This window comes from Crotalus tigris, unplaced genomic scaffold, assembly GCF_016545835.1.
Source record: "Crotalus tigris isolate CLP2741 ecotype Arizona unplaced genomic scaffold, ASM1654583v1 scf7180000018525.42219311030:4301911, whole genome shotgun sequence".
In the NCBI taxonomy this organism is placed as follows: Eukaryota; Metazoa; Chordata; class Lepidosauria; order Squamata; family Viperidae; genus Crotalus; species Crotalus tigris.
The window spans coordinates 3,849,360-3,861,928 of NW_024097057.1; the positions used below are offsets into that span (position 1 = coordinate 3,849,360).

General features: G+C 46.3%; 1 protein-coding gene across 3 annotated transcripts in view; it reads left to right on the forward strand.

The window, feature by feature from the left end:
- The first annotated feature begins 2,533 nt into the window (after window positions 1-2,533).
- GNAO1 (G protein subunit alpha o1) overlaps window positions 2,534-12,569 on the forward strand; it is a 100,653-nt gene continuing 90,617 nt past the window's right edge. Inside the window, exons 1-2 of one of the 3 annotated variants that reach the window (XM_039353820.1) lie at window positions 2,534-3,509; window positions 4,309-4,351. In XM_039353820.1, the coding sequence (XP_039209754.1) occupies window positions 3,392-3,509; window positions 4,309-4,351 (161 nt within the window). In that variant the 5' untranslated portion in view covers window positions 2,534-3,391. The remainder of the gene's footprint in view (window positions 3,510-4,308; window positions 4,352-12,569) is intronic. The other 2 variants (XR_005557939.1, XM_039353819.1) reach the window with 2 other exon arrangements.

The following is a 12,569-nucleotide window of genomic DNA, read 5'->3' on the forward strand; positions in this document are numbered from 1 at the left end:
GTGCTTCCTACATACCTTACTTAGCTGACTAGCAAAAAGTTCATCTATTTCCTCTGTTTGGTTGGGTGGTCTGTAGTATACACCTATGGCAATGTCATTTCCCCCCCCCTTGTATATTGACCCAAATGCATTCAAGAGAGTTTTTATCATTGTTGTACTCTATTTCTGTGGAGATGTAGTTATTTCTTATATAGAGAGCAACTCCACCTCCTCTTTTCTTTGGTCTGTTTCTTTTAAATAATTTAAATCCCTCTCGCTGTGTGTTCCATGTGTGAGTTTCATCCCACCATGTTTCCGTAATGGCAACAATATCGTATCTGCCCTCGTTAACCTGAATTTCTAGTTCACCCTGTTTGCTGTTCATACTCTGTGCATTGGTGTATAAACATTTGAGTCCTTTGTGGGTGGCCCTGTGTTTCCTTTCTACTTAACCTGTGTGGTGCCTGAGTTCCCCTATTGTCTTACCACCTATTTGGTTAGTGCACTTTATATGGCACTCGCTATTAGAGGCTTCATTTTGATTGGTAGCAAGGTTGGTATTCTTGTCCACACACACATCTATGCTACATGCACTGATAGCCCTATAGTTTTTAAATTGCCGGGACAGGGTTGTTCCGTATCAATTAACTCCCTGTCCCCGCTGTTTAGTTTAAATTTCCCTCCAGAAAATCTGTGAATTTATAGCCAAGTAACTCAGTACCTTTTTTTGATGGATGCAAACCATCTCTTTTGTACATCTTTTGATTGGACCAGCTACTGACATCGTGACTAATATATCCGAAGCCTTCCCCTTTACACCCCTCCTTTAGCCACATATTGAATTGTGCTATGCGCTGGCCTTTTCCGTTTTGCTCCTTATACACTGGTAAAACCTCTGAGAAAGTAAGCCTACAGCCTATTCTGCTAAGTTCCTTCCCCAAGCTCTGGAAATCATTCTGCACAGAAAGTACATCTTTTTGGGACAGATCATTAGTGCCAAGATGTACAATAGCCTCCACATCACAGTCCTTGCTGCCATTCTTGATTATTTTAGAAATACGCTTCTTGTCCCTACTGGCCGTAGCACCTGGAAGACACCTGACCTCTTTCAAAGCCTCTGTGTCCTTTCCTAAATTTACATCCCTTATAATTGAATCACCTACCAGAAGGTAGCTTCTCTTTTTGGGAGCCTTTCTGATTCTTTCTTTCTGATTCAACCTGATTCTTCCAGAGATCAACCTGATTCTCCTGCAACAATGACCGATAATCTTGTCCGAACTTCAGTGTCTTCCTGATTTTAAAGAGGACACCATGGAATTCAGCTGTTCAAAATGGATGAGTTTTATGGACACATCCATGCAGGATTTTTGGCATCATAGGAAGATGAATTGCCCTTCCCCCCCATTAATGATTTTCAATTTCTCCATCTAATCTTCCAGCTTGAGATTTCCCCATCATCACACATCCAAGCATTAGGCTGTCTAGACCAGCTTTTAGTTACTGCCTAGGTAGACACTTTCTAACAACACCAGCAGTCAATGACAAACAATTTGCTTTGTGTCTTTTGGCCCAGGGAGATGGAGAAGGATCAATTGATCAGAACACAAATTATCCATGATGGATCTGCACATCCTTCTTTAGCTGAGCAAAGCCATCTGGATACCAAGAGCTGAGAACAAGTTCTCCCTTGATTCGTTCATCACACCAAGCCATGGCTTAAAGTATGGTTTACTGAATAAGCCAGGATTGGTTAAAGAGAGACTCTAGAAAGTTCACCAATCCCTCTTCCCAGCCATGACGGCGATCAAACGGGGTGTGAAGGCTTTGCGACCAGTTTAAGCGACCGTGATGCCCTTAGGATCCTGATGCCCTTAGATGAATCTATCCGGAGCAAAAGGACTTCGTTAAGAACAGTTAAATCTTTGCTCCAATCATGGGGTGCTCTTTTTCTCTGCGGAAGAAGACCCCAACCTTTCTTTGGATTCCCCAGTTATTTTCGCGTCCCCCCAAAAAATAAAAATAAAACGAAGGGCGATCTTAAAACTGCCTCGAACGAACCGACTCGCCAACCTGCAAACAAGGGTGGAAAAAACAATCTATTTTTTTTTTAAAATCGTCTATTTTTTTTTAAAAAACAGCTAGGGAAAACCGCACCTACTTTGACATGGCATTAAAAAAACCTGCATCTTAATTAAAAAAAAGTGAGTAAATCAAAGCAGAAGGGGGCAGGCGAGCCTCCTCGGTTGCATCTGGCGCATTCACTTTCTCTCCACCGGCGGCCCCCCCCCGGCCGCTTTCCCTACCCAGTAAAAGCCCGGGGGGGGGGGAACTAAGTCTCAACAGCAGCAACTGTTGGGGATCGCTGATCCCACCCGGCTCTCCGAGGTTGGCAGGACAGACACTCTCCTATCCATCTTCTCACCCCCCCCCAGCCCCACCCCACCCCACCCCACCTCACGGGCTGAACTGCCTGGCGGCGCGCATGCGCGGGCGGGGAGCCACAGACGTCACCAGCCCAGCCGGCCTCGCCTCGCCCCTTGAAGTCAGCAGCGCAGAGCCCCCCCCAACTCCTCCTCCTCCTCTCTCTCCTCTCTCTCTCCTCCGGCTGGCTCGCGGACGCGCGCGCGGACGGGCGCTCTCCCCCCACCCTTTCTGCATTTCTCTCCATTCGGACGGGCTGAACGATGCGATCGCTCGCAGCCATCGCCGCCGCCGCCCATTAGAGACCCCCAGATTAGGGGGAGGGGAGAGGAAGGGGGGAGAAGGAAAAAAACACCCCTCAACCCGACAGTAGCCCACCGCCCGGGGAAAAGAGGAGAAAGAGAGGGAGAGAGAGAGAGAAGCAAAGCGAAGCAAAGCAAAGGCAATCCGAAGGCAAGACATTTCTGGCCGACCAAGGAGGGGCGGAAAAAAAAGCCAAATCTGAGCCGTTTCTCTCGTTCTGCAAAGGCTGCCGGAGCCGGAGCGCAGCAGCCGGGCCAGCTCCGTCTCTAAGCCGGGGGCAGAAGAGGCGAGCGCTCGGCTTCCTCCTCCGACCCATTCCTTCGACTCCTCCGGCGGGCGAGCCACCTCCCTTCTCCCAGCGCCCCCCACCCACCTGCCCACCCCCCCCTCCCGACCAGCTCCTGCAGCTCGGGCAAGCTCGGCTGGTTCCCTTTTGGATGCCTTGATTCGCCGGGGCGAGCGAGAGCAGGGCTGGGAAGCAGGGGGAGAAGGGAGAGGGGCCAGAGGGAGGGAGAGAGAGAGAGAGAGAGGGGACCCCCCCTCCTTGGCCTTTGGCGTCGCAATCCGAGCTCTCCCCTCCCCGGGCCGGCTTTCCCCCCCTTTTGGATCGTCCGTGAAAGGGTGGGGGGGGAGAAGCGAAGGAGAGCAGGGTCCGCCAGCCCGGCAGCCTTCCCGAGTTGGGGCCACCATGGGATGTACGCTGAGCGCCGAGGAAAGAGCCGCCTTGGAAAGGAGCAAAGCGATCGAGAAGAACCTCAAGGAAGACGGCATCAGCGCGGCCAAAGATGTGAAATTACTCCTGCTCGGTAAGGCAAAGGCCGGGCTTGCTTCCCCGTCGCCCCCCACCGCCCTTTCCTACCTTCCTTCTCCCCCCCCTTCCTCTCCCTACACACACACACACACACACACACACATACACACACAGATAGATTTGCACACTCACGTCTCTTCTCGCCCGCCTCTCCCCCCCCCTCCGTCTGCTCCCTCTCAGGTGTGGTTCGGCGCCCACCGACCCGCTCTGCCCCTTTGCACGATTTGCGCTGCAGCCCCCTTTGGTCCCTTTATGGCTGCAGTTCACCTCCCCGCCTGGTCTGAAGGCCGTTTCCCCAGAACCTTTTATCTGTGTTTCCCTCCCCCCCCCAGTAAATCACTGCCTTCCACCAACTAGGTGTGTGTGTGTGTGTGTGTGTGTGTGTGTGTTTTTCACGCTCCATCCTGCCGCACCTTTGGATGGACTGGCTCAAATGTAACCCCATCTCAGCCCCTCCCCAATTCTCCGCCTCCCCCCAACAGGTAGGGTCTTGCTTACCTCCCCCCCTGCTTTTTTTTATTAAATGTTTCTCCTTCATCTCACCCCCCCGGTTTTTTTGCACGGAAAACTCAATTGCACAAACAGCTGGCTCCCCTTTTCCCACCTCCATCAGGCAGAACCATTAGTACTACCACTCCTCTCTCTCTCTCTCTCCCCCTCCCTCCCTCCCTCCCTCCCTCCCTCCTTTCGTGTTATTTGTTTTATCTTCTTATATTCTCACACTGGCCAGATTTTGCTTTTATGAAGGTTTTAATGTCCTCCCCTCTCCTTTTTCTTCTATTTTGTCCCAACAGGGGCTGGGGAATCCGGAAAAAGCACAATTGTGAAGCAGATGAAGTAAGTCTCAGCTCATCTTACGTACAGTAGCATAGTGAGAGAATTGAAATATTTGCATTGTAACTGATTCCATTTTTTTATTTTTCTTAAGGTGTTTGTGTGTGGGGGGGTAGCACCTGTTCTCCGCTTAGTCGGTTTCTTGGATTTTGGGGGATGGGAGACAATTGGCTGGAGAGGAAGGCAACCCGCTCCTTGGTTCCATGAATTTGCCGTTGGTCGATGGTTAGCCCCCCTCCCCCCCCAAAAAAAATCAGCAATCTTGGCAACGCTTTTTCCGACTACCGATTTTATTAAAAGAGCATCCGCTCTGGGGTGAGTTTACGCCTTTTCATATGCCCTTCTAATAAAATTGGTCGGTGGGAAGAAAAGACTCCCGGTTTTGGCCTCAATGAAGGTGTCTCCGCCATGTTTGAAGCGGGAAAAGCAAGGATGGGGAGGAGATGGTGCTCTCGCTCTGTCGTGAAGGGGCCGGCTTGGCCAGGCCCAACATCTGGAGCAGCTGCTGCAAAAGCATGAGGCGCAGGTGGGCAGAAGAGCGGAGGAGACCCCCTCTTCCCCCCCCCCCCAAGGCTTCTGTGCCTTTGCTGAGGTCTGGGTGGCCCGCCGCGCCAGGTATGGGGTGCTGTTCACCGCCGTGGTGCTGAAATAGGAATTCCTGTCTTCCTTCGTCCCTCCCTCCCTCCCTCCTGGGAGGGGTGGGGTGGGGTCGGAAAGAAAGAGAGAAATTTAGCCTTGGCCTAGGCATTTGTGCACTGGCACTAAATTACTCTGTGGTCTCTCTCTCCCCCCCCCCCAACCTGCTTCCCAAACTGGGCCTCCCTTTTCCCGCATTTCCAGTCTTTTGGCCTTGTTACAGGACTAATTAGGGCTGGGTTTCGGCCTGGATCCAGGCACGTGGATCCGTGGAAAGGCATCTAATCATACAGATCTGAAACTAGTTTCCATCTGCCCTCTTCCCTCCCTCCCTCCCTCTCACCATTCCACAGCTTTCTCGCTTGGAGCCCTTCCCTGCCCTTTAATTAATCAGGACAGAATTTGGCTGCCACTTCAAATTAAGCCAGGGCAGGGGACCGACGCCACGGCAAGGCCCTCCGCTTCTCTGTCCCCCTCCCCGCTGACACCCGTGTATTGCGGAGCGTGTGAGTGTGGCAGATTCCTAACCCCTGCGGGTCGTAAAAAGGGGGAGGGAGGAGTTTCCTGCAGGGAACCTGTTTCTCTCTCCCCCCCCCACCCTTCCCCCGCGAGCAATCCGTGACGTCGATCTGAGCTCCCGAGAGGCTTGTGGGGCGGGGCGCGGGAGGCAGATACACTAGATGTAGCACAGGGGTGCCTGTGTGCACTCACGCGTGCACACGCTCCCTACTGAGTTGGCAGCTCCTCTTCCAGGTGCCTCTTGGCTGGATGTCCCGGCGAAGGGGAGCGAGGGGCCGGATGGTTAGGAGATGACGAAGGGAGAAGCGGCAGTCAATGCGGAAGGGCAGAGTCTCTCCCCCCCCCCCGGTTGCAAAATGGCCTTTTCTGCAGCCTTCGGATAGCTTGCAGGTTGCTAAGAGAGAAAGGCGCCTGGTGGGGAAAAGAGAGAGAGAGTTGCACGCAAGCCACACCTGTACACACACACACACAAACACCGATCCTGGGTGCCTGCCGGTGGCTAGCCCTACCTGCCTACCTGCCTGCCTGTGCATGCCCGTGTCCCGGGTGGCTTTTCTGTAGCCTGGTGGGGCTGATAAAATAAGCGGAGCTTTCAGGCGGCGCAGGCGGTGGACAGCGCCCGGCGGAGCCTGGAAGACGCGATGGGCTCTAGGGAGCTCGGTAAGCTTCGGCTTGGCTCGGCTCTGCTCGGGCGTGGGCCTGGCCTGGCCTTCGGAGGCATTCGGTGGCGAAGGCAGCCGCTTCGGCAAGAGGCGGAAAAGGTTCGGCTCCGCTCGGACGAACGAGGAATGGATGTAGAAGTCAAGATAAACCAAGAGACACACATGCCCTGTTTTTTCCAAGGCGATGCCTAACCATAAACTGGCTTGGTGTGATGGACTGTGCTAAGGCATGCAGTCACAATGACAACACATGGGAGCCTTTCCTAAGTTTAGCTTGCTTTAACACAGGGTTTACGACTCCCAGAATTCTTGAGCCAGCATTTGAAGTCTACATATTGAAGTTCATAGGTTGTAAGGTTGCCACAGTTGCCCAGCCCTGCTATAGTTAATTTAGGCCTGCGCTTAAGTCTCCAACCTGGGCAACTTTAAGACTTGTGGACTTTAACTCCCAGAATTCCTCAGCCTGGATCTTGTAGCCCTAACCTCATACTTAATTGCAACCTGTCAAATTTCTTATACTGATTCTGGCTATTTCTCCTTCCTTGATTTATACCAGGGGTAGTCAACCTTGGCTCTTTTATGACTCGTGGACTTCAATTCCCAGAATTCCAGCTTAGCTGGCTCAGGAATTCTGGGAGTTGAAGTCCACGAATCATAAAAGAGCCAAGGTTGACTATCCCTGATTTATACTGAGAGGAGGAAGGGAGAGAGAGTATTTTCACAATCGTGTGCTTGAGGTCGTTTATTGGAACTGTGTCATTTCAAAGGGGATGGACTCACTTGATCCCTCTCAGTCCTCAGTAGCTGATCTAGTGCCCTTGTGGCTTTTAAGTTCAGCGTCATATTTCACTGGACATAGAATAATAGGGTTGGAAGGGACCTTGGGGGTCTTCTAGTCCAACCCCTTGCCCAAGACTTTCTGGATAATTGTCTGTCTAGTCTCTTCTTCAAAACCTCCAGTGATGGAGCACCCATAACTTTCCTTTGCTCGCTTCTAATGCTCTGGCTGTAGATCCTATGAAGATTCTCCTGGAGTCCTCCAACTCTGTAGCCCAACTCTAGTTTTGCTCACACAACACAACAAAAAGCCTCATTATACTAAGCCATTAATCAAACAGCCTGGCTTTGTAAGTCACTAACAATCACAACAACAACAAGAAACCACCAAAGTTAAAAACACATCAAATATTACAAATGTATACTGTATTCTAGGTCTTTCACTGACCTGGTTGTAAGAACACAACTCTTGAGTTCTGATGTCATAAATAGTCCGATAGGTAAATATACAGTACATGCCAAAGAGAGAACTCTTTTTCGAAACAGGGAGGTGTGACAGAATCACAGAACTGTTGTTCACTATTATCCATGGCTGAGTTTGCACACCTTGTTCTGTTACAGAAAGTAGCAGAATTCACAGTACATGTTATGCCCAAACCAGTAAACTATATTGATCTGAGGACCAACTTCATTGTCTGAGCAGCTAAGAGGATGGTTGGGTTCCCACAACACATGCATTACAGGCTGCCCAACCTCATTTTAACTTAGTTTAAGGTATTCTTAGAACTCGACTTACAAACTATAAAAAAAACATAGAGTCCTTTCTTTAGGCAAAACATTTCTTGACATCTTCTCAAATGAGATATTATTTCCCTGATTTTCTTTTTCCCAGATAATTTCCCTAACCTCTAGAATAGTGTTGTCCTCCCCTCCTCCCAGATCAAGGCTACCCTGGGATCTCATTTCTGGCCTGAGATAAGCTAAGATAAGCAGCCACCTCTTTAGGCTTGAACTGATGATGCCTTGTTTACTCACACTCTGGAAAAATAAACAGAGACTTGGTCTTTTATGGACCAGGCTAAGGCATAAATGGATGCATGTTTCCTGGCAGGCTTGTTGCTATGAAAATCAGACATGGTTTAACCTGAAAATGTTTGCTTTCCTATTAAATGAAGGAGAGAAACAGGAATAAATAAACTTTCGGCTGCCGAGGTTCATGGCTTAGTTGTCTAAACCTTAGTTGAAGATATTACTGAGGGGCAGAGATGGATTTTTTAAAATTGTTTTTGCTCTTCCACTTTTTCAAGGCTTTAGGGTGGGAATTCAAGATCTCTGGAAATGGTCCAAAATGCTACCCAAATTGGGGAAAGAAATAGCCAGGTTGGGGTGAGGTGAGTGGAAACAGGAATAATGTATCTCTCAAAGGATTCCCATGTTAATCCTTCTCTTTGAGAATATTACATCTATCTATCTAGCAGCCATCTATCTGTCTATCAACTCTATCTATCTATCTATCTATCTATCTATCTATCTATCATCTATCTATCTATCTATCTATCATCTATCTATCATCTATTTGTCTGTCTGTCTGTCTGTCTGTTTATCTATCTATCTATCTATCTATCTATCTATCTATCTATCTATCTATCTATCTATCTATCTATCCCTAGGTAGCTCACAATGACTGTTTTTGGCCATTTTCATATCTAGTGTTGATGGTTGATTTTCGGAGAGTTGAGGTCCACCCCAATCCAAAACATATTGAATTACTGAATGTATTTTCCATCTTTCTGATTATCTCAAAGGAATCTTATTTTTAGGGTGTCATACAGTTTTATACAGTTTTCATGCATATGAATGATATGAAGTCAGTCGGAGGACAAGCTTCTCTTGTTGGGCTTTGTAGACAAAACACATGCCCTGAATTGATGCTCTGACTTGCTCTGAAATTAGAACTAAACTGAAGTTGATGCATTTGGGTGTGATATGCACAGTTCAAACCAAAACGTGCATATGGCACTAGATGAAAGCCTTGCAGAATCTCTTGATTTTGCACTATGGGCTGTGCCTGGCAGACAAGAGCATCAGTCCTATGTCGGAGATATGATATTCGTCTGAACATTTTCCCTCCCTTCAAGGCAGCCCAAGCATGGAATCTGCCCAGTGATCTGGGAAGAGTTTTCCTTGATTGAAATGGAAGAAAGGGGAAAAGTAAGACTGGAGGTGAATTCCAAGCAGATGGTCTGTGTTACAATTTCTCTTTCAGTTGGTGGAGATGCACAGATAGTATCTCTAGATACTTTTTGTTGTCATGCAGTGATGTTTAAATGAAAGGAGACAGCCGGGTTTTTTTGGCATGAAAGTTGGGCTTTGTTTGGCTTGATGATGCAGAATCTCCATATTTGGAACTCTTCAGGCTGGTCTCTGAGATTGTATTCCCCCCCCCCCAAAGGTCTTCATGTTCCCAGAACAATGGAGCTGAAGAGCATGAAGCTGGAAACGCTTCCTTCTGACCACAAGCAGAGAGGCTACTTAAAAAAAAAAAGTAGCAGAAGAAACCTATTGTGTAAGAAGCTAAATAAAGATTCTTGTTATGGTCCAATAATGGCTAGAGGAACTATGGAGGAGGCCCCTCCAAGAGTTACAGGGCCAAGAGACAGGAGAAGAGAAGAGCAGATTCTCACCGCTGCAGCCTTGCATGCTAACCAGGGCTCCCCTGGTGATGGTGCATCCACAACTTCTGAATGTTCCACTGATTAATTGTTCTTACTGTTAAGAATTTTCTCCTTAGTTCTCCTTAGTTCTAGGTTGCTTCTCTCCTTGGTTAGTTTCCATCCATTGTCTCTTATCCTGCCTATAGGTGCTTTGTTAAATAAATTGCCCCCCTCTTCCTTGTGACAGTCCTTAAGTATTGTAAGACTGCTATCATGTCACCCCTGGTCCTTCTTTTCACTAGATTAGGTATACTCAATTCCTGCAATCGTTTTTGGCATGTTTTAATTCTTAGATCATTTGTCTTGCTCTTCTCTGAACTCTTTCCAAAGTCTCCACATCTTTTTTGTACTGGACTGGCCAAAACTGGATGCAGTGTTCTGAATGTGGGTCTCAGCAAAGCTTTGTAGAGCGATACTAGTACTATATAAATAGTCGACCTTTGAATTTGTAAATAGATTGAATCGTTTCGTATTTGCTCACACAGAATGCAATTGTGAGGTGCTTTTTAACATTTGTCCATAAGTTAAATAAACAAACAAATAATCAATTTTCATGTGTTCAATAGCTAGGCCTTTAAAGATATCACCAACAAGTCTCTTCTGGCTAATCTTAATTCCTCAATAGATAGGATAGCATGCTTGTGTTTTACATTTATATCCCAAGTGTTTCCCCAACATCACCCCAGTGCAGTTTCCTCTCTTTCCCCTCATCTGTTATAAAGTCACAAATAGATCAGTGAGGTTAAAGCAGGACAAAACTGGATGAATGAATATTCTTACTTTCTCCAAGAGGGCCAGAGAAATTAAAGTGATTAAGAATTTAGAAGGAAAATTTTATTGAAAGTTTCGTTTTTTTCTATTTTTGGATTTCCTATAATAACGCTATTTAATATTTTACTGAATTTTGTATATTAAAAGGCTTTTATTCTTTTGGTCACCGGTTGTAACAAGATGAAACCTGCCCCAAAGTGGACAACCATTAATAGAAGATATTTTAATAATTACGCAGGTTAAAATATACACAATTATTAAAATATCTTCTATTAATGGCTGTCCACTTTGGTGAAGGTTTTATCTTGTTACGACCAGTGACCGAAACAATAAATAAACTGATTGATCGACTCTTTTGTCCACTTCATCTTTCGAATCGGGGAAAATTAGAGGGTCTTGTTGATTTGCTTTTGATCTAGAGAAACATTTCAGTTTCTGCCTTCCATAGTGTCAGAGATAATATTTGTAAAATCCAGTCACGTTTACAAGCACAAGGCCGGGCTTGGAAAATCATAAACTCAGCTGGTCTGGCACGCCCATTAACAGGATAGCAATTTATCCTATCATGTTTGTGTCAGGAAATGCATTCCTCACATACCAGTTCCAGGGGCCAAAAATAGCTCTTGTGGGTTGTCTTCAAGATTAGAGACCCACGTTCATCAGGCTATTCTCTACAGAACTTGTTTCCAAAGTTGTTTTAGGGATGAGATTCTGCTAGGATGCCTTCTCATAACGACTGTTGCAAAAAATCCAGGTGGCTCAGATGGATACCCGCTTTATGACCGGAATGCTCCCTAAGGCTTGTAAGTTGAGGACTAATTTTGGAACCTGAGTCTCTTTGCTCCTAGTCCAGCCCCTTCACCACTACACCACACTTGCTCTGGGGCTGAGAGGGAGGCCTACAATTTGGTGTCTGCCAAGTGAACACCTTCCCTGCTCACCCATTCTGACTTTTCAAAGAATGTAGCCTTTCTGCTTTTATTGTGTTAACTGGGTTTACTGCATACAGGTTTTTAGATCATTCCTTCCTTAAATTTTCCCTACAATAACCACCCTAAAAGTCTGCTGAATAGAGTAGCCGACGAATAATGTTGCCAAATAAATAAATTGTACCTATTTATTTTATTCAGCTATTGTATATGCTGTCATAATTGCAGATTGATTCTTGGGAACTATGCATTTCTCTCTGGGCTAAATTTATATTTTGCTTTTTGTTCAGGAGCAAAAGGCTCCAGCATAGGGTTGCCTTCTCTCATTTTCCCCAGCAGCCAGTTGGTAGATTGGCCTGACAAGTCTCATTGGCCATCAGATTAATGTTTCAGAGGAAAATATGAAACATTAATTGCTGTAATGAACTTATATCAGTGAATGATGCTTTAATTCCTGTATCCCTGCTTATATTATAAATATTATATTGATAATACTTTATATTATAAATATTATATTACCTTATACATTTTAATATTTTGTAATATTTGTTATGGATAATGGTCTTAGATAATTACTTTTGTTGGGCACCACCCAAAGTCACTCGCTTGTGAGATGACTGTGATAGATAGATAGATAGATAGATAGATAGATAGACAAATGATGGATAGAGAAATAATGGATGGATAGATGGATAGATGGATGGATGGATGGATGGATGGATGGATGGATGGATGGATCAAGAGAGATGAGAGAGAGAGAAAAAAATGATTGATACATGATAGAGAGATGATAGAGAGATATATAGAGAAATGATAGATAAATAGATAGATAGACAGACAGACAGACACACACACACACACACACACACACACACACACACACACACAGAGTGTTCCAGGGTTCAAATTTTGTATGAATGGTCTGTGGAGTTAGGGATGAGCCGGAATCATTCTTGGAAATTGGGAAGCATGTGAACGTTGATGCCCTGCTTTGCAGACAGTCAACTTCTGGGTACCCAGAAATATTCTTGCTGAATACCTTGTCTGAGGACCCAGTTGGTCCTTCAATTTCACAACTCTGGTGATAGAAAGACAGAGTGCACAATTCACAATAATGTTTCCTCCTGGAACCAGAGGGAGGAATTCATATTCTCATCGTTTTCAGCTATCAGAGAAAGGAAATAAGTCCATATTTTATTTTCAGCCCAGTTTT